At 34.8% G+C, this 27,957-nt stretch overlaps 1 protein-coding gene across 1 annotated transcript; it reads right to left on the reverse strand.

Moving 5' to 3' along the window:
* Positions 1 to 1,533: 1,533 nt before the first annotated feature.
* On the reverse strand, positions 1,534 to 26,172 carry SGO2 (shugoshin 2). Its single transcript, XM_036254869.1, has 8 exons — positions 26,035 to 26,172; positions 24,085 to 24,260; positions 23,186 to 23,263; positions 19,592 to 19,677; positions 16,309 to 16,547; positions 11,865 to 15,071; positions 9,226 to 9,376; positions 1,534 to 1,615 (listed from the first exon to the last, which is right to left on the reverse strand). The coding sequence occupies exons 1-8, from the start codon at positions 26,165 to 26,167 to the stop codon at positions 1,600 to 1,602; spliced, it is 4,086 nt and encodes a 1,361-aa protein (XP_036110762.1). The 5' UTR covers positions 26,168 to 26,172; the 3' UTR covers positions 1,534 to 1,599.
* Between the last annotated feature and the right edge of the window lie 1,785 nt (positions 26,173 to 27,957).

Below are 27,957 nucleotides of genomic sequence, written 5' to 3' on the forward strand. Positions count from 1 at the left end.
ATGTCTGGAAAATACTACAAATAATACATAGTAGTTAACATACAGAAATCAACAATCTTCATGTATGCAAACAATAATCAATTAGAAGAGAGAATCAAAGAGTAGATCCCATACATATCACCAAGAAAAAAGGTAAAATACCTAGGCATAATTCTATCAAGAAATGTGTAAAATCTATGAGGGCAACTTTGAAATTCCCCTAAAGTATTTATAACTTGAGTATGGTAATGGGGCATAAAAAGACAGATTAGACAAGAACTAGAGAAATGAATGTAAGTGCACATGGGAATACATTTTTAAAAAGTGGCATTTCAAATCAGTAGGGGAAAACATGGACGTTTTAATTGAGTCTGTTGGAAAAAGGCCAAAATTGCACTCATACCTCACACCATACAACTGAACAAAATCTACGTGAATCAGAAATTTAAATGTAAAAGCAAAATGAAACCACAGGGAAATGTGTTTATAATCTGAGAACAGGAAAATTGTTTCTTACTGTGACCAAATTCCACTAGCAACAAAAGGTTGATCAATCTGACAACATAATATGTAAAATAATTTGCATAGGAAGGGAAAAGAAGAAAAGACAAAGCTCATAAAAAGGAGAAAATAAAAATAAGGAATAGGAACAAAAATATAATCTCAGAGAATGACTGGAAGGTCCAAAGGCTGAGTGACAGGAGTACAGGAAAGGGAACAAAGACTGCCAGGGTGCCAAGCTCTTAACCACTGTGTCAAGTGTTCCTTTCAAAAAAAGCCTCTGGCCCCCATTCAACCCACATTGTTGATATGAGTAAATTCTGTGGGACTCTGTACTCCTGCAGCAGTTTTTCTCCAAGTTTGATACTAGGACATCTGACTCAGAATTATCTAAAATACTTCTGGGCCCACGCTTTCAGTTGTCAGATATTGTCTAAGAAAGCTTTTCCACCTAGGCAGAATAGAATTTGACTAGTCATTTTGAATATACAATAAGCAATGTTCAGTGATCTCAGATATGAATAGGATTTATTACTTTTACTAGACTAGTAAGCAATCTTTAAAATAAAGTTACAAAAACCAAATACAAAAGAGCCTGAAAGATTAACCCCTCAGCCAAGTCATCAGATTACACATAATAAAAGTAATACAGAACCTGACACCCAAGTAATTACTGACCAAGTAATTCTGAAAGTATGAATAAATAAAGGATGAGAGAAAACTGGCCAGGGCGGGAATATTGAATGGTTTAAAGACAAAACTAAACAAGTTAGCTTGATAAACAACAAGATAACCACTGCAAAGGTATTTATAATACATTTTATTGGTTAAAAGGTTAAAGCTATTGTTTAGTTAAAGTCTATTAGGTTGAAAAAGCTGAATGAGTAGGAAGATAAGTTATAGGATAACCAAAATGATTTTAAACTTTGTAATAAAATTTAATATTACAAAACAGCTATTTTATGTACATATATCAAAACATAAAAATAGATAAATCAACACTCCATGAAAAGTCAGAAAAAAACCCAAAACTTTTCATCATATATTTCCTCTTCTTCTAATTATATCCGTTTTGAGTCATTATGGTTTCAGAATTCAGAAAAACCAGAATCCATCAATTCATCTTCTCATCTTGCTGCAAAGTAGAAAAAAAGGGGAGATTAATAATAATAACACAAAACTAATACTTTTGCTGTGAAGCATGGAGGAAACTGCTGCATCATACTAGTGGAAAGCAGTTCTCAAACCGTAATACATTTTTCCATGTATCTGAAACACACTGTGATAGAAAAAATTATAAATGAAATTTAAGAAATAACAGATTTTCTATGTTTTACTGCTTCCTTTTAACTACAAATTTTAGCATACATACGAAAATGTATAATTTTAAAACAATGAAATAAGTGTTGATGTACGTACCACCTAAGTTAAATATTACCACACCTCAGACTGCTCTAATGTGTCCCTTTCTGATCCCAGCCCACTATTCCCCAGGAAGTAACCATTAGCCTCTATTATGTTAATCACTCCCTGGCTTTTCCTTACAGTTTTAACAATCTATATATTACACTCCTACAATGTATATTGTTTGGTTTTAATCTATGTTTGATTTTTATATCATTCTGTAGGTGCTTTTCTATAACTTTTTCACTAAATACCTTTAATCATTTTCAAGCCTCTCCTTTATTGAAACATTAATCATTCTGTATCTGGTTCTTCTATCAGTTGCCTTTGCTGATATCTTGGTTCCCTTGTGTGTGTAGCATTCTTTTTGCTGTGAGTGAGCTATTTCATATCCCTTGCAACTTTATCTGTTGAAAATGTGTTGTGAGCTGAGATGAAGGACTCCTCTAGAAAGTATTTGCATTTTCTTCTAACAGACAACAGGGGGTGCTACAAATCATGGGCTAATACTAAATCCACAGCTTGATGTTTTTTGTGACTTCCAGATATTGTGAATTACAGCTACAATACATGATGGTTTGATTTTGGTTATGAATTCTTAGACCTTTTGCTCCTCAATTCAGTACCTGAGTTATTTCCTGGGGCTTAAAAATGCTTGTAAGAAGGTTATTTTTAGTTTGTTCTTCAATTTGTGAGTAGCTCAACTTTACTAAAGGAGACCCACTATTAGACTCTTCATTTTAGCTAAACTCTAGAATCTGCTTTCTGTCTCCAGCCCCATAAGGCTGTGAATACAATGTTTAGGCAAATGCCTTCAGGCAAAAGCCAGTTGCAGGCTCCATTTACCTGTCTGGCTTCCTACTCTCATTCAGTCTCTAATCAGAGCTTTCTTACTTCTCTACTATCTAACAGATACATTCAAGGGGTATTTTGTTTGTTTTGTTTAATATTTTGCCCACTCATTTTATTTTTTCAGTAAGAGGGCTGATCTATTAACCTAATATATAATGTTGCAAGAAGAGGAGTTGTATTTGTTCTTTACATTATATATAGTTTTTGGATGAAATACATATACATGGTTCCAAACGAAAGGGTATAATGGGTAGAGAGAGAGAAGGTCTCTTTCCCTCCTCTGTATCATCCTCTTTAGAGCGAATATGATACTCTTGCCTTGGGTAATTAGATAGAATTTAATCAATTCTTTCAAAAGAGCTATTTATTCTAACCAAAATATAGTAAAATGTTGTAATAAAATAGTATTCTCTTTTGGTTTAGATCTACTGGGCATGCAGATTATTTGATAAATAGGTTGGTAAAAAATTTTTAAAGCAAAAATCACAATGTACATTAGCATAAATACAAAGAGTGATGACAACCGGGCTGCCACTTTTTTCTTTCTGGATTGGGAATAGCCTGTAGCATGTATATCACAGCTTCTGATAGGCCCCCAGTGAGAGTAGATCCCGAATGGAAACTGCCTGCAATATGCTATGGAGTAATTATCACAAGTACTGAGGATAGGAGCAGCAGGAATTATTAGGAAGGTAATATAAATGTACTTTTTAAAGCCTTTATCTCTTAAGTTCCAAAGTCTGAACATGACAACAGGGGACATTTTAAATAGTAAAATGCACTATTCCACAATGAATATATAGTAATTATGGTATTTATGTACCAAATACAGCAACTACACTTATGAAGGTAAAACTACAGGAGATTCATGGAGATAGATAAGAGCACAAAATAGGAGATCTTAATATACTACCAGCACAAGACAGATAAAGTGGACATAGAAGATCTAAACAACATATATCAAAGTCTACACTCTATCTGATAGGGAATACATATTCTTCTCATGTGCTCACAGCAGTTACAAAAGATCTGGAAACAGCCCAAGTGTCCATCAGTAGATGAATGGATAAAAAAGCTGTGGTACATATACACAATGGAGTACTATGTAGCAGTAAGAAAGAAAGATCTCTTATCCTTTGAGACGACATGGAGGGACCTGGAAAGTATTGTCCTAAGTGAAATAAGCCAAGCAGAAAAAGACAAATACCACATGATCTCACTTATATATGAAATATAATGAATATAACAGTCTGAGGAATAGGGTAGACCCAGAAATACAGAAGTAGGGTACAGACTGACAACCCTCAGAAGAGGGGATGGTGGGGGGTGGGAAGAGATAAACCACAGAACTTACATGCATGTACGCATAACCAATGGACATGGACAACAAAGCCTGGGACGGGGCGGGGGGGTTGGGGAGGAGGGTGTCAATGGGGTAAAGAAGAAGAAACATCTGTAACAAAAATAAAATTTAAAAAATAATTTAAAAAAAGCAAATCCATACCACATTATGAAAAACATACACCATGACCAAGTGAGATTTATTCCAGAAATGCAGGTTGGTTCAATATTAGAAAATGTATCATTATATACCATGTTAATAAATCTGAGGAAATAAAGCATATAAATTTTTCATTGATACTGAAAAAGCCTTTGACAAAATTCAACACTAATTCATGATTCAAACACTCAACACTGAGGAATACTTTCTTAGTATAAGAGTTGGCTAATAATCTTCAAATGTGTCAAAGTCATGAAAGAAAAGGAAGGACTGAGAAACTGTCACAGGCTGGAGGAGGTTAAGTAGGAACAGCAACAAAATGCAATATGGGATCCTGGGTAGGATTCTCAAACAAAAAAGGATGTTAGTGGAAGCATATAGTTTAGTTTAATAGTATTGTACCAATGCCAATTTCCTAGGTTGATCATTGTACTGTAGGTAAAGATGGTAAAATTAGGGAAAGCTGGGTGAGAAACCTTTGTACAATTCTTGTAACTTTTTAGTAAGTCTAAAATTAGTTTGAAATGAAAAGTTTAACTTGAAACTCAATAATAAAAAAACCCAACAGAGCCCGGCCCGTGTGGCTTACTGGTTGAGCACTGACCCATGCACCAAAAGGTCACTGATTCAATTCCCGGTCAGGGCACATGCTCAGGTTGTGGGCCCAATCCCCAGTGGGGGGCATGCAGGAGGTGGCCAATTGATGTTCTCTCTCATTGATGTTTCTATCTCTCTCTCTCTTTTCCTCTCCCTTCCTCTCTCAATAAAGAAAAAAGGACAAAGGATCTGAATAGACAGTTCTCCAAAGAAGATGTACAGATGGCCAATAAGCACATGGAAAGTTGACTAACATCATTAGTCATCAGAGACTACAAATCAAAACTATAAGATATCACTTCATGGCCACTCCAGTACGGCTAGAATCATCAAAAAGTCAAATAATAGCCCGGCCGGTGTGGCTCAGTAGATTGAACGTCATCCCATGGACTGAGAGGTCCCAGTTCGATTCCTGGTCAGGGCACATGCCTGGGTTGCAGACTTGATCCTCAGTAGAGGGTGTGCAGGAGGCAGCTGATCGATGTTTCTATCTCTCTCTCCCTTTCTCTCTCTCTAAAAACCAATAAAAACATATATATTTTTTAAAGTAACATAATAACAAATGTGTTGGTGAGGATATAGAGAAATCAGAACACCTATACCCTATTGGTGGGAATGTAAAATGGTACAGCAGCTTTGGAAAACAGTTTAGCAGTTCCTCAAATGATTAACAGAGTTACTATATGACTCAGTAATTACAAAAGAGAAATAAAAACATGTACATCAAACATTTGCAAAAAAATGTTGATTTGGCATTATTTATAACAACTAAAAGGTAGAAACAACCAAATGTCTATCAACAAACAAGTAGATAAATAACATGTGGGGGGTGTGTATATATATCCATATATGGATATATCTATCCATCCATCCATCCATCCATCCATCCATCCATCCATCCATCCATCCAATAGAATATTATTCAGTCATAAAAAGGAATGAAATACTGATACATGCCACAACATGGATAAACCTTGAAAACATTATGTTAAGTGCAAGGAGCCAGACACAAAGGAAGGGCATACAGTGATACCTCGGTTCTCGAACGCCTCGAATTTCGACCAAATCGGTATTCGACCAGGAGATTCGAGAAACTTTTGTCTTGGAATCCGAACAAATATTTGGAACTCGAACTTCCGAGATGAGCCGAGTTGAGCCGAATGGCGTTCATTCGGCCCAGCGCGCCTTGCTTGCGTCATCAGTGTGAGTGCAGAGAGAGAGTCACGCTTTGTGGAGAGAGTCACGCTTTGTGGAGAGAGTCACGCTTTACACTGAATTTAACCCTTAGACATACTGTACACTTTTATTTCTTGTTGAGACTTATGTTTTTCTACATATTATATACAAATTAGGCCAGTAAATAGGCATTTTCTGGGGCTTGGAACGAATTAATCCAGTTTCCATTATTTCCTATTGGGTTTCATTGCTTCGGTTCTCGAACAATTTGGTTCTCGACCGTTCTCCTGGAACAAATTATGTTCGAGAACCGAGGTATCACTGTATATGATTCCATTTATATAAAATGTCTAAAGCAAAGAAATGTACAGATATAGGAAGTAGGTAAATGGTTGCCTACAGTATGGGGTGTGGGGATGATAGCTAAAGGGCAGGAGTTTCTTCTGAGGCAAAGAAAGTTTCTAAAATTGACCATGGGATGATATGCACATCAGCAAATATACTAAAAACCTCTGAATTGAATACACTTTAAGTGGATGAAATGCATGATATGTAAACCATAGCTCAATAAAGTTGTTTTTTAAAAAGAGGCCTTGGGCCCTGGCCAGTATGGCTTGGCGGTTAGAGTGACAGCCTGTGGACCAAAGAGTCAAGGGTTCGATTCCAGTCAAGGGCACGTACCTTGGTTGCGGTTCGGTCCTCAGCCTTGTTGGGGTGGTGTGGGAGGCAACCAGTCAATGAGTCTCTCTCACATCTACATTTCTCTCTCTCTCCCTCCCTCTCTTCACTCTATCTGAAGATAAATGGGAAAATATCCTCAGAGGATTAGAAAGGAAATGAAAAGTAAGGAAAAGAGAAGAGAAGAGAAGAGAAGAGAAGAGAAGAGAAGAGAAGAGAAGAGAAGAGAAGAGAAGAGAAGAGAAGAGAGAGAGTGAAGAAAAGAAAGAAAAGAAAAGAAAAGAAAGAAAAGAAAAGAAAAGAAAAGAAAAGAAAGAAAAGAAAAGAAAAGAAGAAAAAAGAGCCCTTGGTCCTTTATTTCACTTTTAATTTGCTTCTCTTTCACCCTTCCTTGTATTGCTGCCATGTGCTGGTTACTGTTTTAAAAACCTGTCAAAACCATCAAGTCTTTCATTTTATAAAAGAAGCAAATACTAAAACAATGCAAAGAAAGGAAAATTTAAGGATATTTTTCTCTTCCTGCTGAAAATACATCCCAAATATGATCAGGTTCTACAAATAGGCTACTTCATTAACCCTTTTTAAAAATAAAATTTTGAATAAAACACATATAAAGGGCATTTGGACCTTTCTGAGATAATCAAGAAAATGTGAATAAAAATTAGCTATTAGATGACAGTCAGGAATTATTTATAATTTTGTTAGATGTGATCATTTTTGTCTAGTTTTGTTAAAAACTTTGTTAAGAAGTTCTTACTTTTTTAGAGATATATACAGAAGTATATATCTTTATTTGCTTGAAAAATACAATAACAAAACAGATAAATATGGCAAAATATTAATAACTGGTGAACCTGAGGGATGGGTAAATGGGGGAAGTACTATTTTCCCTTTGTTGAGATATGTTTGAAGTTTAAAGAAAGAAAGAAAGAGTAGTATTCCTTGAGGACAAAGGACATATAAACCACTTTGAAAACCACTTCTAGGGAACAAGGTAGAAAATAGATAAATGGAAATAACAGATATGTAAATAGTGGTTTGCAAATCATAGGCAACATCTTTTATAACAAAATGTTCAAAGAATAAAAGATAATTGGACAACTACTTGCAAAAAAATGAAGCTAGACCACCAACTTACACCATACACAAGAATAAACCCAAAATGGATAAAAGACTTAAATGAAACTTGTGAATCCATAAAAATCCTAGAAGAAAATGTAGGCAACACAATTTCAGACATCATATGCAGCAGAATTTTCACTGATACAACAATAAGAGAAACAAAGGAAAAAATAAATACATGGGACTACCTCAAACTAAAAAGCTTCTGCACAGCAAAAGAAACAACCATCAAAATGAAAAGGGAATCCACTATATGGGAGACCATAATTGCCAATAATGCATCAGATAATGGGTTAATTTCCAAAATATATAGAGTACTCATACAACTCAACAACAGAAAGACAACCCAATTAAAAACTGGTCAGAGGACCTAAAATCTCTCCAAACAAGAAATACAAATGGCCAAGAGACATATGAAAAAATGCTCAAAATCACTAATCATCAGAGAGATGCAAATTAAAACAACTATGAGGTATCACTTCACACCTGTCAGAATGGCCGCCATCAACAAATCATCAAACAACAAGTGTTGGCGAGGGTGTAGAGAAAAGGGGACTCTAGTACACTGCTGGTGGGAATGCAGACTGGTGCAACCACTATGGTGTTACCTCAAAAAGTTAAAAATTGAACTGCCATTTGACCCAGTGATCCCGCTTCTAGGAATATACCCTAAGAAGCCTGAAACACCAATCAGAAAGAATATATGTACTCCTATGTTCATAGCAGCACTATTTACAATGGCTAAGATCTGGAAACAACCTAAGTGTCCATCAGTAGATGAGTGGATAAAAAAGCTGTGGTACGTGTACCCAATGGAATACTGTGCAGCTGTAAGAAAGAAAGATCTCTTATCCTTTGAGACAACATGGAGGGACCTGGAGAGCATTATGCTAAGCGAAACAAGACAAGCAGAGAAAGACAAATATCACATGATCTCACTTATTTGTGTAATATAATTAACTAAACAAACTGATGAACAAAACTGACCCAGAGACATAGAGGTAGGGTACAGACTGACAAACCTCAGAAAAGGGGGTGCTGGGGGGTATAAACCACAAAACTTATATGAATGTATGCATAACCAACGGACGTCGACAACAAAGCTGGTGATGGGATGGGAGGGATGGGGAGGAGGGTGTCAATGGGGGAAAAAGAAGAAACATCTGTAACAAAAACAAATTAATAAAAATTATAAAATATATTTCTTCAAATCTTACTCAGATTATACAGCCGTTGTTAAATGTCAATAATATATGTTTTATTGATATTCAGAAGTGTTGTCTACGGCCATACCACCCTGAACGTGCCTGATCTCGTCTGATATTCAGAAGTGTGCAAATACTAATTCAGGAGGGAATTTTTTTAAAGCATGTAATAGCACACTAAAATCATTTTAATATTACTAAAATACTTACTCTCTAAGACTTGGCTCTTTGAAATTGAGAGGAGTGCACCTTCTTCGTTTTGGCAGCTCTAAAGATAGATCTTCTGACTTATTTTCAGATTTAGCAGTGTTATTTGAAACAAAATTAGTATTTGTCAAGTCCTGTAGTGTTGTTCTACCACCTGAAAAGAATATTATTTTCACAAATATTTGTAAATATATAGCGATATGGAAATAGATATGGGCTATTTATTGGTTTGCAAATCACTAGTAGCAAATTTTTAAACTTAACAATAATCAAATTATAATTTGAATTATAATAATAGTACTACAATTATTTGTAAGTCAGTTTTTCTCCAGCCATAATGTTTTAGCCCACGACATTTAAATTCTGAAATCACATAAAGGCTGATAAAAATTCTTCATAGTTCAATTCTATTCATAGAATCCCACAAATTACTACATTCATTCAACATCTGTCATCAATCGGTCACTCTGTGAAAGGCACCATGAATACAGAGATGAGTATGGCCGGTATGGCTCAGTGGTTAGAGTATCAGCCCTCGAATTGAAGGGTCTCAGGGTTCCATCCCTGGTCAAGGACACGTGCCTGGGTTGCAGGTTCAATCCTCAGCCCTGTTCAGGGTCATGTGGGAGGCAACCAATCGATCTGTCTCTCTCCTTCCCTCCTTCCACTCTAACACCAATGGAAAAATATCCTTAGGTGAGGATTAACAATAACAAAAAAGAATACAGAGTCGATGGCTCACATCCTCCAACAGATCCTGTAACTCTGGACCTTTGCACTTCTTTTGCTTTAGTATTCCTTTTACCTGGAAAAGCCTTCCCCACCCAAATCCTAGTATCCCTAACCTGAAAAGATATCTGCTCCCTCATGTTCATAACAGCATTATTTACAATAGCCAGGACAAGGAAATGACCTAAGTGTCCATGGATGGATAAATGGATAAAACTGTGGTACATAAATACGATGGAATATTATTCAGCCAGATGAAAAGTAAGAAAATCCTACCATTTGTGATAACACAGATGGACCTTAAAGACATTATGTTTGGTGGAATAAGTCAAATAGAGAAAAACAAATTGGTATTATCTTACACGTGGAATCTTAAAAGACAACCAAACTCATAGAAAAAGAGATCAAACTATGGTTACCAGAGGTAGCAGAGGTTGGGAGAATGAGAAATTGGCAGAAGGTTGGGTCAAAAGGTACAAACTTCTAGTTACCAGATAAATATTAGGGGTGTAATGTACAACATGATGACTATAGTTAACATTGCTGTATGATATATAGGAAAGTTGTTAAGAGTAGATCCTCAGAGTTCTCATCACAAGGAGAAAAAAAATTTTTCTTTTTTTTTTCTATATTATATGTATACGATAGATGTTACCTGAACCTGTTGTAATCATTTCATAATATGTGTAAATTAAACCATCATGCTGCATAGACTTATACAGTGATATATGTCAATAATTTCTTAATAAAACTAGAAAAAAAGTCCTGTGTCCCACAGATAATGAAATATTAGGCTCCTGGTAGAAACTTTGATATGCGAATGTTACAAAATTTCTAATAATAAAGGAAAATCCATAGGATCCAATGTTAAGGAGAAAATGTGAGATAAGTAATGTTTTATAGAGAATGATTTCAAGTACGTATTTAAAAATCCGGATTGAAGTCTGCATGCATAGGCCAAAATGTTGACTATAGTTCATCTGGATGATTGTTCTTCCTACTATTTTCTGATTACTACTTTCAATTTTTTGCAGTGAGTGTTATTTTAATAACTGGGAGAAAATGAAAAGTAAACATTAAGGTAAAAATCCTATCTATCCTTTAGGGCCTAAAATGCTACCTATTTCATGATGTCTTTATTGGTTCTAGTCAAAATTACTCCCCATTACATCCCTTAGAATAATATGTGTGCTTCAATTAAAGCATTTACCACTGTATTTGTAACTTTTACATATATGTATTCTGAGGAAAGGGAGTTGCTATTGTTTATTTTTAACCCTCTAAAACACCTATAATATTTTAATCACACTAAATATATACTGTTATCAAAGTCCTACCCTAAAGAAACTTGCAAATGTCTTTGATAAAATCCAGCACAATTCCTTATTATATATATATAAAACACTTAATTTCCTTCAAACATATAAAAGAGGAAATTATCTGCTCAATGACATTATCAGACATCTCTGTGGGAAAGACCAATCTGTTTTTTAGGTTATAAATATCTAAGACATTCTCACTGTTATCTTTCCAAAGTATTAAGCTTTCTTTAAATTCCTTCATATTGTTTCTATAAATCAAGCTACACAGTTAGTTTCTAAATTCCATAAAAATATCGGTTATGCCCAGCCAGTGTAAGCTCAGTGGATTGAGCATTGTCCCATGGACTGAGAGGTCCTGGTTTGACTCCCGGTCAGGGCACATGTCTGGATTTTGGACTTGATCCCTAGTATGGTGTGTGCAGGAGGCAGTCAATTCATGATTTTGCTCGCATAGACATTTCTATCTATCTCACTCTATGAAAATCAATAAAAATATATTTTTAAAAAGTATCAGTTATAACAGTAAATACTTTACTAGTTAAATTTTTAAAAAATACATTTAAAACTTGACCACTTCAGGTATTGACCTACCTATTTCTGATCTTTGTGTTCTTTGGTTGACTTTAAACTTCATCCCTGTCATCTTCTTCTGCATATCATCACTTACTTGAAAGATTGGTGAGCTCTCCAAGGCAAAATTTTCTCTTATCAGATTTTTACTAGAAGAAATACTCAAAGGTCTTGAATGCTCATGAACACTGTTAGGGGAAGAATCTTTTATGCTAGGTGAATATATCTGAGATAAAGAACTAGACACCTTTGTGTAAAAGTCTGGCTTAATTTTCTCATTTTCCAATTTTCTTTCTTCATCAGCTTGTTCAGATTCAACTGATATTTTCTGACTGGTATCAGATATTATCTGCACTGCTTCATGGCTACCTGGAGAAGGATCTATTAATGTCTTCCTTTTCTTTGATTTGGATGTCATTTTATTTCCTCTTTTGACCCGGCACTCTCCTTTTATCACTTCCACAAAGGGAATATCTCTTTTCTTATTCAGAGTTGCAGTGCTTTGTTTTGGCTTCTTATTTGGTTCCATTTGGTTATCAGAATCAGAATCTGCTTCATTAGTAACATGTTTTAAACCTGATTCTGAGGAGAGAGATGTCTGTGAAGAATCTGTTAACTGAAAAATAGGTTTGTTTTTACCTTTTGTCAAAATGTTCTTTGTCTTGCCTGATGATTCTTTCCCATGTTTTTTAACTTGTTTGTAAGGATCTGAAATTAGCTCATAATTTTCCTTCTCATTACTGTTGATTTCCATACAGTATTTATTGATAATACCTTGGCATTCAAGTCTCTGTTTACATTCATTTATTTTAAAATCAAGATCTTTTGTACAGCTTTCTTGGCCATGCAAATCTTTATCATTACCCCTATATATCTGATACATTTCTGAAATTATTTCTGTCTTCCGACTCACTTTCTGCCTAAGCTTCTTATTTATTTTTGAATCATTTTGCTGAGCCGGTTGCGTATCAGTTACATGCTTTTTTAAATCCAACATACTCAGAGTCTCATAGTCATATAAATTTCCATTATCTCTGGAAGAAAAATAAGCTGTTTGAAATTCATTTGTGACTTGTGAGTTTTCAGAAACAGTCTCTTTATCCTTTTGGGTTGGGGAAAAGAAATGACCATTTTCTGGGTCATGCACACCTTTGTTATAAAGCTCATTTATTTGGTTCATTTCTAAAATAATTTCTGTCTTCTGATTTCCTTTATCCCTAAGCCTCTTATTTATTTTTGATTCATTCTGCTTTGTAGGTGGTATATTAGTAACCTGCTTTTTCTCCCCACAAATGTTTCCAGTCTCATAACCACAAAGCTTCCTATTACCTCTGGTGAAAGGATCAACTATCTGAAACTCATTTGAGTCCTCTAGGTTTTCAGGAATGATTTCATTATCCTTTTGGGTTAGAGGAAATAAGTTGCCCCTTTCTGTGTCATGCATATCTTTGTCATCATTCTCATGTATTTGGTTGATTTCTGAAATTATTTCCGTCTTCCGACATACCTTTTGCCTAAGCTTCTTTTCTATTTTTGATTCATTTTGACAAGCAGTTTGCATATCATGGACATGCTCTTTCACCCCTGAAATGTTTTGAGTTTCATAATCAGATAGGTTTCCACCAACTTTAGTAGAAAGGGCAGGTGTTTGAGACTCATTTGGGTTTTCTAGGTTTTCGGAGATGATTTCTTTATCCTTCTGGTTTAGGAAGAAAGGATTACCATTTTCTAGACAATACATATTTTCGTCCTTATATAACGGCTTCACTTCAGAAAGTATTACTGTCTTCCGATTTACTCTCTGCCTAAGATTATTAACTTTTGATTTACTTTGCTGAACAGGAAATGCATTGGTGACCAGCTTTTGCAAACCCAACACATTCTGGGGCTCACAATCACGCAGGTTCCCATTATTGTTGGTGTAAAGAGCAGGTCCTTGAAACTCATTAGAAACTGCTAGGTTTCCAGAGATGACTTCTTTATCCTCTTGGGTTTGGATGAAAAAGTTCTCTTTTTCCGGGCCATGCACATCTTTATCATTATCCCCATATATTTGGTTCATTTCAGAAATTATTTCTGTCTTCCGATTTGCTTTCTGCCTAAGCTTCTTATTTATTTTTGATTCAATCTGCTGAGCAGGTTGTGTATCAGTGACTTGTTTTTTCAAATCCAACATATTTTGGGTCTCATAATCACATAAATTTCCATTATGTTTGGTGGCACGGTCAGCTGTTTGAAATTCATTTGTGACTTCTAGGTTTTCAGAAATGGTTTTAACCTTTTCATTTAGGAATAACTGACCTTTTTCTAAGTTATGAATCACAAATGTCTGTCTAAAAGTTTTATTTTTATTATGAGCTTGAGAACTTTGACCTATATCAAGTTTACTCTCTGGCTGGAATTTATCTGAACTTTGGGAGAAAGAGTAAATTTCCTCTTCCTCACCTGTTATATGTATTATTTTCTTCTTCTTCTTCTTCTTCCTATTGTCTGTACTTTGTTTGTCATCTTGATCTAAGTCATTATGAAGGGTTATTGTCTTTAGTTTGTTCAACTGAGTCAGCTGTTCAGTACTGAAGTCAGAATTTGGGTCTTCTGAATCCTGGTTACCATTTAGGCCAACAGGTCTTTTTTCTGCTTCATTGTCAATCTTTTCTTCTACATTCATTTCTGAACCATTTTTAATTTGTCTTTTTGATCTTTCTTTCTTTTTTTCAGAGCCTGAATCTCTCACTTTTCTGAAAGTTTTGATTCCACAGTCATTTCGTTTTGTATTACTTTTATTTTTAGTGCCTGTTGAAACTGTAACAATTTGGCCTACTACTTCACTAGCAGTTAAATCCATGTCAGCATCATACACAGTTTTCTGTCCCTGAAAGTCATCATCACCCTGAACCTGATTCATGTGCTCTCCAGTAGGTTCACTTACAGACTCAGATGAGTCAGGAAGGCACTGTATGTTTCTTTGAATTTTAATATTCATTTCATTAGTATGATCATTTATCTCATTATTCCAATTTAATTCTGGACTTGAAATCCCTTCTTGATCTAAATCTGTCACACAAGGATTGTCTGCAGGATTATTTGATTCCAGATATGATGCATGCCTTTTCCTTTTAGTTATATTATTAAGAGATGGTTTCTCCTGTCTGTGGTTGATAGACTGAGAATTTTTCATCTCACTCATTACAGAATTCTTGGAACTTTGGTCCGAGTGGGCATAGATTTCTATTAAAAAAGGGAAACAAAATTCAGAAATAAGTAATGACAGGTTTATTATTTTAAACAAATTGGAATAGAACTCAAGCTGTTTTACAGAGAGATTTCTAACAATGTGTTCTGTTCAGATACTCATAATCTATACTGTTAAAAAATAAAGTAGAAATGGTGAGAATAGTTCTAAGTCACATTTTACATTTGTATCTATGAAAAATATATACTGAGAATTCATTCTGCCTTGGCCCCAAGTTAGTAGCATATAGCCAACAGTAGAGCCATGAACATATATTTCTAAAGAGGAGGGGGCCAGCAAAAGACCCCAAATAACAGTGATAACTCTGACAAGAACTACTATCAGAAGGCTATCAGCAAACAGCTAGTTTCTGTAAATTATACATATACACTCACATAAATTTTTAGAAAGGAAAATTAATTCTAAGCTCTAAATTCATTATAGTTATAATTCCATATCTCAATTGGAAAATCTATAGCAAATACATAAGCCAGACTATACTACACAATTATTTTGAAATACCATGTAAATAAAATGTGTCATAATTTTCTCTTGCTCAACAATTATGCATGCTCAAGTTTTTGCTTTACCACTAATTGGTTATGATCTATAAAAAGTCACTATACCTACCTAGGCCCCCAATTTTGACATCTATGAGCAGGAGAAAATAAAACTAATATGGTATCTTTCAATTCATAAGCTAGGATACCAAGAAAAGCTCTTCAGACTGGCTCATTTCTAAACATTGCTTCCAAAATAACAGTATCAGGCCACTGTGGACCTGATATTTGTAGCATATTTACTTTTCTTTTATCCTCACCTGAGGACATTTTTCTATTTTTTGTTCAGATAGAGTGGGAGGGAGAGAGAGGAAGAGAGGGAGAGAGAGAAACATCGACGTGAAAGGGACACATCGAGTGGTTGCCACCCACATGACCAACCAGAGCCGGGGACAAACTGCAACCGAGGTACGTGCCCTTAGCGGGAACCGAACCCGGGTCTCTCTGGACCACAGGCCGATGCTCTAACCGCTGAGCCAAACTGGCCAGGGCTAGCATATTTACTTTTAAATTAAAATTTTCACCAGCAGTTTAAAATAGTAGAAATTAGCAAATCTGTAACATAAGAGATCTAACTTATTAACTGTTTACACACCATAGCTATCAAAAAGAAACCCTGATTACTGTAACTATTTAATACTGATACTCAAAATGAATTTTTTAAAAATCTCACCTTTGGGAAGTATATCAACAATTGAAGAAATATGTTCTGAATCATCTAAACTACACACATTTTGATTATTTTCTTTAAGACACGACAATTCCAAATTATACTGAGTTGATAAAGATTGTCTTGTTGATACCAAAGAAGGAACATCAAGTGATGTCTTTGATATAATAATGTTGTCACATTGCATCTTCACTTTATCTTCTTCTTCATCATCATCATCATCATTTGAAGTTAATGGAACCCTAAAGGCAAGTGGGAATAAATGAAAAATTTTGTATTTTACAAAAATTATGTAGAAAATTACATGGATAGTTCTTTCTATATTCTATTTATTTAAGATTCAACCACAAACCCCCTCTGGTACCTTATTGTGTTCAATGAAGACAATTACAAGTAGGAAATAGGTAGTTTCTAATAGTACATAACTTGGAGTAAAACAAGAATGCTTATCTTCACAGCCCCAGTGGGCCCAAAAGGAGATAACTGGCATAATCACTGGTTGGACTATTAGGATAATAATAATGAAATAAATAAAGTTCAAATATACTTTTAAACACTCATATATACATATACATATATATTTATTTATAGTTTTCCTATAATCAATTTTATGGAATACCCAAAACTCTTCCTCTAGTTTCAAACAAGCACAATTGTATGGAAAGTTATGTGTGAAATGAAGTTTGCTATTTCCAAAAGACATCTATGTAAACTAAAGCCATAATGAATTTTTTAATCCCAATGAAAATTCCAGAAGATAATGTGTATGTCCATGTGTGTTATGTAAATTGACAAGTTGATTCTAAAATTCACATGGAAATGCAAAGGGCAAAGATATTATTCATGTACAGAAACATAAATAAATGAAATGAAAATTCACACTACCAAAGAGCAAGACTTAGAATAGCGAGTTCAGAAACAGACATATACACATCAGGTCACCTGCCTTATGATACAGATGATATTGCAGTGAGGTGGGGAAAAGACAGTCTTCTCTAAATAAATGGCGAAGGTCAGTAGGATTTCCACATGAAAAAAATAACGACCCTTCCCTCACATTATACCCCAAATTCTAGGTAGACTAAATGTGATAGGGAAAATAATAAAGCTTTAAAAAAAAAAAAAATAGGAGAACACATCATGACCTTCAAATTAGTAAAACTTTTCTTAAAGGGACACAGAAAGTAGTAACCATAGTGAAAGGGGGATTAATAAATATAACTATATAGATATATAAAATCAATTTTAAAAAGAATTTTGTTCATTTAAAAACACCATTAAGAAAGTGATGATGCAAACTAGAGTAAAAGATATTTGTAATGCACAAAGAATTTATATATAATGTATTTAAAAACCTGTAAATCTTTAGAAAGATGATAGATAATCCAATAAAAATACATATAGAATGTTTAAATTCATTAATTATCAGAAAAATTAAAATTAAAACCTCAGTATAATACCAGTATATATCCTCCAAATGGCTAAAATGAAAGAGACAATTACAAATGTTATTAGAGGTACATAACAGCATGAATTCTCATATATTGCTGCTAGAAATATAGACTGATATAAACCCTTTAGGAAAACTGTTTGGCAGTTTCTCCTAAAGCCAAATACTATATATAAACCCAGTAATTCTTCTCCTAGGTACATACCCAACATAAACGTGTACATACATTTCAAAAGGCATATACATAGCAGCATTACTTGTTATAGGCCAAAACCAGGAAAAAAGTAAATGGTCACCATTAGAAAGATGGAGAAATCATGGTATAATTATTCAATGGAATACTACAGAGCAATGAGAATAACTGATCTATAACTCCATTCACTGATCCAGATGAATCTCACAAACACAATGCTGAACAAAAGAAACCAGAGACAAAATCTTATCTACTATATGATTTCAATATATGAAATTCAAAACTAGGAAAAATTAATTATCTATGATATTAGATATCAGGATATTTATCCTGGAGTGGGTGGTGAATAGTGACTAGAAAGTCCAAAGGAGTACTTGAGATACTACTGGTAATGTTTTGTTTCTTGGTCTGGGTATTGGTTAAACAACAGTGTTTACTTATAAAAATTCACCACCCTCTAAAGATTTCTACACTTTTCTACATGTATATTATACTTCAAACAAAAATGTACTTAAAAATACAATGAAATTTTATAGAGGGCAAGTCTGACACTTGATTTGTATGTTTTCATAAAACAATGTGTGCATAATGATAGCCAGGATATTTTTGGAAAAAACAAACAAACTAAGTAAAGGAACTACAAGGCAACAAAATGTACTATTTAAAAACTACAGCAAGGAAAAGGAACCAGTGCAATGTGGTACTAGTACAGCATAGTAGGCAAAACAATGCTGTACACTAGAAAGAGTAGAAAGTAAGAGAGTATATACAAGAATTTTTTTACTATGCTACAAATAACATTCAATATATAAGTACATTTACTTGTGCATTTAGATAAAAGCAATAAACCTTTAAGTAATATAACCAAAATAACATTGTCTAAAAGACAAGAGGATTTTAATCAATCCTATTAATTCATTGAGTCATTCTACCTCTCTAGACCTCAGAGACTGTTTTTAAGATAACGGGTTTGAAATAAGGTGTTTACTATCAATAAGGTGTTTATAATCAAATTAATCAAGGAATTAAAATTTTGGTCAGGACAATAACAACAATTAAATTAACTTTAAATCTTGGGCAGTATACAAGTTACTAAAGGTTGAAAAAATGATCAGATTTAGCCAAACAGAAAACAAGTCCAGTGGTGACCTGGGGGAAAAGAAAGAAAAGAACTAAAGAGTAGTAGGATATTAGAGATGAACTTAGTTACTGAAGGAGGGTAAGATTCTTCAGAGCTCTGAAGATACAATCTGAGCAACACTGTATAAACCATCTCATTTCTACCTTAGTAGGCAACTATAGGTTGATAATACCCAAACATTATATAACACACACAATTATTGTGTTATATACAAATCTAAGTACATACTCTGAATCAATGTAATTTAAACTCATATAACTAAAGGTCTACATGTGCCTCTTTCTTCTCTAGAGTCTATGGAAAAGCTGAATATTATTTCAAAATATATAACTAAGTTCTATTATATTATGTCTTTATTTTATTGGTACAATGTTAACAAAGTATTTCATTATTTATTTTTAAATGTTTTTCTATGTTTGAAGGAAGTGAACCAAATAAAAACTTTCAAAGTTCAATTTAGGAGTACCCAAGTTAATATTTAACCAAGTTTTGAAGCAATTACCTTGCAAATGGAAGACGCATAGACTTGCACTGTTTACTAACCCGTTTATTCTTGCTGGCTGGCAGTAGAAAGGGACTCTGATGGAACTATTTTTGAAAAAAATAAAATCCACAATAAATTAAAAGGAACAAAATTTCTAATCTCATTAAATCATGTTTGTTATTAAAGCACCAAATTATACAAGAATACCAATAGCAATAGAACAATTCTTGCATTAGTCTTTAACAGTTCAATAATAACATGATAAGGTTAAACACAGTTCAACCTTAATCATGCTATCCAAAGGTAATCATCACTAACATTTTGGTATATAACCTCCAGAGCAGAGGAAAAAAAAATCTAAATTCTTTTTTTTTTTAATATTTTTTTTGTCCTCACCCGAGGACATTTTTCCATTTTTTGTTCAGATAGAGTAGGAGGGAGAGAGAGAGAGTGAAACATCTATGTGAAAGGGACACATCGAGTTGTTGCCACCTGCACAACCCTACCAGGGCCGGGGACAAACTGCAACCAAGATATGTGCCCTTAGTGGGAACCGAATCCGGGTCTCTCTGGACCGCAGGCCGACGTTCTAACCTCTGAGCCAAACCCGCCAGGGCAAAAAAATCTAAATTCTTTTATGAGTTCAGCATATATATTATCTTTATGAATGCCTGAAGACTGTACAAAAAAGAAAACTTCAAAGAAACCTCATTTATGAACAATAAAAAATTCCTAAACAAAATACTGGAAAAAAGAACTGAGCAGTACATTAAAAAAAAAAAATCATTTCTGAAGTTTATTCCAGAATTGCAAAATTAGGAAAGCTACTAAGATAAGTCATCATATTAATACACCTAAAAAGAAAGACCATATGATCATCACCATAGGTGCTAAAAAGTATTGTAAAAATAAAGATAGGGACGAAAATGAGATAGTAGTTTTGGGTGGAGGGTATTAAGTGGAGTAAGAGTTTCTTTTTTTTAAAGATGGGAGATAACATCTTTGCTTCTAAAACCAACAGCAAAGACAACTCAAGTGTCCAACAAGATTAGAAGTCCATTCTAGATCTATCCTAAGCAGCACTTAAAAAGAATAAGGAAACATCCCTGTGATCACATGGAGAGATCTTCAAGACATGCCACATAAAAATGTAAGGCATAAAATAAAATGCTATCTTTTGTAGAAGAAAGAAGATACTTAAAATATGCTTTTGTCTTAATATAACAAACAAACTAAAGCAGTTACTTGCATGAAGTATAGAGAACAGAGCAGAGAGTGAAGAACAAAGTAGCTGGAGACAGCACAGAAACATGTGTGAGATGCTGTTCTATACTTTTTAATATTGTTCTGATATAGGAACCACTGGTCTATATTACCCGTCTTCCTCCCCTCAGCCAACTAAAAACAAAAGGAATTTCAAAACCTGGTGTGCAAGTTAGTCTGTTAAATAATAAGTCCAAGAAAATGGACACTAAAGTTGTATGCTGTCCCTTTATCCTTCAGCTTCTGCATCTACTTAATCTCTGATTTTCAATTTTCCTGAATCCAGATGCTGATCTCAGCCCTCTTCAAGTTCTCCAAAGAGAACCATACAAAACACATCTGAGAACAAAGTTGACTTTACTAAAGAATTTTAAAGGGACAATGGAGAGAAGGACCTTTAAGTCATATAACTCACAACAAACCAGTTGAGCAACATTTTAGGGCTATCTGTTCAGCAAAGCAAAACCTACTCCCTGACTTCCCTTACCCATCCACTCAATGAAAACTTTCTCTTTTCCAAAGTTCCTTGAGATGTTATAATATGACCTTCTCACCTTCCACATCTTGCCAATTAGCTTCTTTCTCTTACTCTCTAAGTCAATTGCTGCATTGACTCTATACTCCCCGCTGCTATATCTGACTTTTAGTAATTTATTCAGAGGTGTTGTGCCTTACACATTTAGCACCCTCTAAGGTTGACGTAGGTATCAAATTTATAATACTAGTTACTACACTTCCTTTAATCATTATTCCATAAGGACATTTCCACAAATCCTTTTTGCATCCAAATGTGGATTAAGTTAGATAATAAAGTACCTATTCTTTGGCTAGCTTTTATAAAAAATTCTGAAGGAACTAAACATTGACCACCTAGGTTGAAAGAGTTCATATCTTCTTACCACCAAGACTGTGCATTTAAGAGACTTATAAATGACTTTTAAAAGTTTTTAAGAGAGATTTGCAGAAAACTTGGAAAACACACAGACAACAGTGTGGTGAAGGTCTGGAAACATTCCCTGTGATCATATTGGGGTGGGAGCGGGGTAGTAGGGGTCAATGAGGGAAAAATGGGGGCACATCTGTAATACTTTCAACAATAAGATAGAGTAAAAAAAAAAGTAATGATAGCTAACATTTATTACACGCATCCTATTGCCAGAATACATGCTAGCCACATTTAACTCTTACACTAACTCTCCATTACTCACACCACGCAGATGACACTGAGGTTCTAAGAGTTTAAGGCCAAGGTCACAGAACCAGAAAGTAGCAGAGCTGGGATCTATATATAGGAAATCCCATTTAAAAAGCTACCCTCTGAAGCACTAAACTATCTCCAGAGCTATCAAATTTACCTACAACTGGGACTTCAGTGACCTTTCCCCAGTTTATGTATCATGTATATTTTGCTTTCTCAGTAGTTATTCATTCAAAAATTATTTTTCTTTTTTTATATAACTGAGTTAATTTCACTAATATTTGGTCCTTCTCCCTTCCTGTTTTTTATTATTAATTTTATTTCTTTGTGCTAGATTATGAAAGCTTTTAAACTATTAGTATCAATGGTTTATCTGTCATATGTTTAACTGTCCCAGTCTGCAATTTACATTTTATTTTCATAATTTTTAGCCTTCTAAATTTTTTTTACAAAATCCATCAATAACTTCCTTTGTGGTTTCTATCTGTTTCTATGCATAGAAAAGGCCTCTCCTACCTAATGTGAATCCATTTGTATTTTCTTCTCTTTTTATGATTTCTTTTTTTTAACCTTTAAATCCATCTCTCTCTCTCTCTCTCTCTCTCTCTCTCTCTTACAAATTATAAGAGAAAGTTTATTTAGAAAGTTGCAGAGGTAGTAGAAGTGAGCCAGTTGGGCTATGTGGACTCAGGAAACGAGTTACAGAAGCAAAAGGAGGGCCTTTGGAGCTTAGGAGAGATAAAGGCAAAGGTAACGTGCCTGAGGGAAGAAGGGGGAAGGGAAAGGCTGGGACAGGCTCCTGAGAGGGAGAGCCGCCTGTCCATCTTTTCTTAATACAAATTCTTTCCTAATTTAAAATGCTACCTTTTACCTAATGTCTTTCATGTTTTTAAAAATGTTTAGGGGCCATTAGGTTCCACTGAGCTGTCTAATCCTGTGTTATTTTTAATCAAAACCTAATTTTTATATGAAAATTACAATAAGCAATTATACTAAATGATAATGTTCTGTTAGCCTGTTAAAATTAATAGTATAATCATTTCTTTGCAAAAAGTTTATGATATAAATCTCTAATCTTGATGCTACTTAACTAACCTCAATTATTCTCAGTAATGCTAAAAAACTGCACTACTTATACACATTCTACTTACCTCAGAAAGAGTGCTCATTTCAATTGCAGTGATCAAGTTATTGTTCATGTGTGCTTCTATTTCTATAAGCTTCTTATTCTGCATAAGTAAAAAAAGATCCCTTTAATCAATTAAGATTTGGAATTTATTAAATCATATACTTATGAATACAATCAGTTGAGAAGACTTAGAAAATAACTGAGATAACATTGGGCTAAAAATTTAGGTTATGTTGAGCTAAAAAGGTACTACCTTGTACAGTTCAAATAGCCATACACACATTTTGAATGCTTTTAAACTAACAATCATGTAAATTTTTCTACAAACATTTTTCTTTCTTCTTATAATAATGCATTACATAACAAGTGAACATAGTTTGTCAGCCACAGGAAATTAACCCTCAAGTGTAGTAGGTCATTTGTCCATTTTTAAATTAATTTCTACTAATTTTAGATTTAGATCTATAGTTGCAGCCTAGCAAATCATGGGTCTTACTGCCCTGTCTTTGGACAGAGTTGGAAATTGGAAGGTAAAGCATCAACTACACTCTTCATTCTATTTGGCTTGTAGCCAGTGAAATGCTGGGCCGAAAGGAGAATACAAGCACTCTGGGAACTCCCCTCCTTTCCATTCACTGAAGGAATTATGTCCATCTTGGTAAAATGTATTAATCACAAAGCTTTCCTTATGGTAAGCAATCAAAGGTTAATCAAGGTATTATACTGGTTTGCAGAGCCACAGGTACACACTTAGAATGTAGACTTTACCTATTTTATTAGTTATGCCCATAAACATGGCACATTCTTACAATGATTTTTTATAATAACTGGAGATTTGAAAAACATATTTAGAGCTTCTATAATAATATAATTAAGATTTTAGTTGTAATTTAGGATTCAAACACAATATAGTTTCCATACCAAATTATTTAGCTTTAGGCGAAGAAATGTGTTCTCAAAATTCAGTTTTTCCACTTCTTTTTGTAATAACATCTTTTCAGTTGTCATTCTTCGAGAATTCTCTTTCTCTCTACTAAGAGCCTGAGCTAATGCCCTGTTGTTGTGCTTTAAAGATATTTTGAAAATAGAAGAATTGTCTGTAAGAAAATTGTAATGGTTAATATTGAACATATACCTTAATAAATTTTCATATTCCTTAATAAAACTATTAACAAAATGCATTTCACTTTATAAGTTTTAACTGAAGGTTTGAAAATAAGGGAATGTCAATACAGATGTAGTTTTGAAAAAAAAAGGACTTAGAGTTTGGAACTGAAGAAATAAAAGCAGATAGATGATGAATAAGAGACGTGAGGAATGCAGAATGTTTGTGGATACAGAGTTAGGAATAAGAGGACACGTCTATAGACAAAGCACTCTAGATAATTAGATCAGTCACAAAAACTAAATTTTGACACCTGCTGCCCTACCTTCCTTTCTGCCTTTGACTAGGAGGTAGAATGGAGAAGCTGATCCTGTAGCTCTAACTGGAGACGAACCATAGAAATTAGGGAGGTCAATCTGTGAAAAATTTAAAGCCAGCTTCGGTGGCTCCTGAATTGAACAAATTAGTCAATGCTCCCAAAGTCCATTCAAAACCCCGAGTGAAAGGGAGCATATTTACCATAATGTTGGATAGCTCATCTAAATCCTGTGGAATATTCTACCTCTACCCCAAATATCCTACACCTCTTACATGTGAGCATCTACTATAATCTAAACCCGACCCCTTCATTTTACAAGCACTATGTAAACATTAATTTAAATCAGAAATGCTTTCCTGTTGTTAGGAAATTTAATTGCAAATTCCTTGGTAAATCTCACCTTAAATATAGTGTGGTCCCTTTGTACACTAAGAGCATACTCATATTTTCATAATTTTGATTTACATGCCACTGAACAAAAGTGTAGTGTATGTAAAAATGTTTATAAAAGAAATAATATTTTTAAATACTCAGGGAAAGTCTGGGCATCTAAAAAACAGGGTCCAAAAGAATACTTTATCTTTGGCACATAGACAGCCACCTCTGACATAGCAAATGGAAATAGACTAGAACCAGTTTAGGACTTCCACAAACTAAAGGTTAATACCATTTTCCTGGTGCAGTCCTCAAACTCAGTACATTCCTTCATAACAGTAGTTGTGCAATGGTCCTGCCAAAGAGAATAGGAAATAGCCACTATAGGAGGTGGTCTAACATACTACATGGCCCTAGAGACCTGGAGAGGAGCAACATTATGATTTAAAGATATTCACACTTATCCTTGGCAGGTGCCTTCCCCACTCCTGCTAAGGTGGGTATGAACCATTGAGATAATTTTCTAAAGTAATGAAAATTTATCTTGGGGAGTTTTTCCCATTTCTGCCCACCCCCACCCCGGCCCCACCCCTTCCCACTTCTGACATCTTAATTCCAAAATCCATGAAATGCCATCTCTAAAGTGCTCAGTGCCCTCCTTAATGAGCTTTGGCTACATAAGATCACTCACTACAGCACCCTATCTGGGCCAAACCCTCTAGGTTACTCATCATCCAATTGCTACAGCATGCCAAAACAATCTCCCACTTTTTTAGCTCTTTTTTAGGAATGTCCCATTGTTCTTTCCTGGCCATGTAGGAAGTAGCTACCTTAGGCTGCACTGGGCTCACTGCTGAAAATTCAGCTGTCACCACTGAGGGTAAATCATCAAAACTACTCAACTAATAGGAGTTGAAGGAAATAGGAAGAATTGAAAGAAAAAAAAGTGTCAGTTAACAAAAAGTTATTTTAGTCATTTTCTATATTTGATGAAATAAAGTACCAAATACTCTTATCAGTTCTCCAGGGAAAAATAAACATGTAAGTATACTTTAAAACCAATGGCACTTACTTATTATTTTTGTTTTGATTTTGGAGGCAAGAGAAACATTCAATTTAGCAGTCTTTGACATTCTTTTGTCTTTCACATTTCTTTTAATTCCTGAGGTAAAAAGTGATCCAGTTTCTGTCATTGGATACTCCATCACTGAAGAAAAAAAAAAGAGGAAAGAAGGAGAGAAGGAAGGAAGGCAAACAATCAATCATAGTATTGATTAATAAAAGAAAAAGAGTAACTAATAAATACATTCTAAAAAGTAACAATTATGACAAATGATATAATTTGTACATAAGTATTTACAAAACCCTCTGTATAAAATCTGAAAGTATGAATGTAATCAAAAGTGGTTTAAAGTAGAATCCAAGAAAAAGGTAAATGACTTTTTCATTTAAACCTGTATTATTTTATCTACATGCCAGGAGCTAGGCTAGGCTGGGAACAGAAAACAGGATATGAATGCATAATTATAAAAAAACAAACAAACAAAAAAGCCCTGGCCAGTTTGGCTCAGAGGTTAAAGCATCAGCCTGCGGTCCAGAGAGACCTGGGTTCGGTTCCTGCTAAGGGCGCGTACCTCGGTTGTAGTTTGTCCCCAGCCCTGGATGGGTCGTGTGGGTGGCAACCACTTGATGTGTCCCTTTCACGTCTATGTTTCTCTCTCTCCCTCCCACTTTATCTGAATAAAAAATGGAAAAATGTCCTCAGGTGAGGATAAGAAAAAAAAAAAAAAAAAGAATGCATAATTATGAAATGCATAATCTAGTGTGGGTACAGGCACTTTATGATACGATGTACAAAGTGTAACCTTAGAGATATGCACAGAAGAGATATGCCTAATTGTATTTGGGGACTGGGGTTGGAGGAGTAGGCAGGACATCTTAAACTTGCCTGTTTATCTATTAGAGTTACAGTCTATTTGATTTTAAAGTCTGACAGTGGAAACAAGGTCATTACATTATGACAAGAATAATGGATATAATACACCATGCATAGAAAGTGATAAACTCTGCCTGGTCTAGGGAAAAGGATTAGAAAAGGTTTTACTTAGAAAATACAGTTGATGTTGAGCCATATACTCAGACAAGACCAACCTCCAAGCCCCCATTCCCTTCCTCAAATCTCCCTGCCTCCATCTGCAGAGATCTAGAAGAAACCCTGTCACCTGCATTTGCCTAACACCTAATACTCAGCCTCTCCACCACTACCTACCCATTGAGCCCACAAAACTAATCTCACTATGCCCTCTACGGCAATCACCACAAGACTCCCCAGATTCCCAGGTCACCCTCATCTCCCTCACCTTATCCATCTCCAGCTCTGTATATCCTCATGTGGTCCTACAATAGAGTGAAAAATGGTCCCCCAAAGATATCGGGTCCTAATTCATGTCATTCTAAACCGAATGTGGAAAAAGGGTCTTTACAGATGTGATTGAGGATCTTGTGATAGGGAGATTATCCTGGATTATCTAGGTAGGCCCCCAAATTACATCATTAATATCTTCACTGGAGAGAGGCAGAGATTGAAGTGATGTGGGCAGAAGTCAAGGATTGCAGGCATCTACCAGAGGTGAAAGAGATAAGGAATGAATTCTTAGAACTTCCAGAGGAGTGCAGCCCTGCAGACACCTTGATTTCAGTTCAGTAATACTGGGTTTGTATTTTTGGCCTCCAGAATTGTGAGAAAATAAATTTCTGTTGTTTTAAACCAGCCAGTTGGTGGTAATTTTTTACAGCAGTCACAGGAAATAAATATAGTCTCCATATCTCACCTTTGCCCAACTCGTAAAGTCCTCTGGAGCTCACAATCCATCAAAACCTCTAGCCTCAATCTCTTCCCTGAGCATTCCTCTCATCTTCTTGAACCCGCCTCTCTCTCCCAGGACCATGTGTATTTCCCTGCAGTCCTATCGGGTGTTGATCATTTTTTCTCCTA

Source organism: Molossus molossus, unplaced genomic scaffold (genome assembly GCF_014108415.1).
Source record: "Molossus molossus isolate mMolMol1 unplaced genomic scaffold, mMolMol1.p scaffold_m16_p_11, whole genome shotgun sequence".
NCBI lineage: Eukaryota > Metazoa > Chordata > Mammalia > Chiroptera > Molossidae > Molossus > Molossus molossus.

Bases quoted from the DNA above. Each gene is read 5' to 3' on its own strand.
- SGO2 (XM_036254869.1), bottom strand. From the start codon at position 26,167: ATGGAGTATCCAATGACAGAAACTGGATCACTTTTTACCTCAGGAATT. The intron at 16,548-19,591 runs GTAATTGCTTCA...ACTTGCCTTTAG, and splicing joins ATGCGTCTTCCATTTGCAAG to GGTTCCATTAACTTCAAATG. The intron at 9,377-11,864 runs GTAGGTCAATAC...TATTCTTTTCAG, and splicing joins AACACAAAGATCAGAAATAG to GTGGTAGAACAACACTACAG.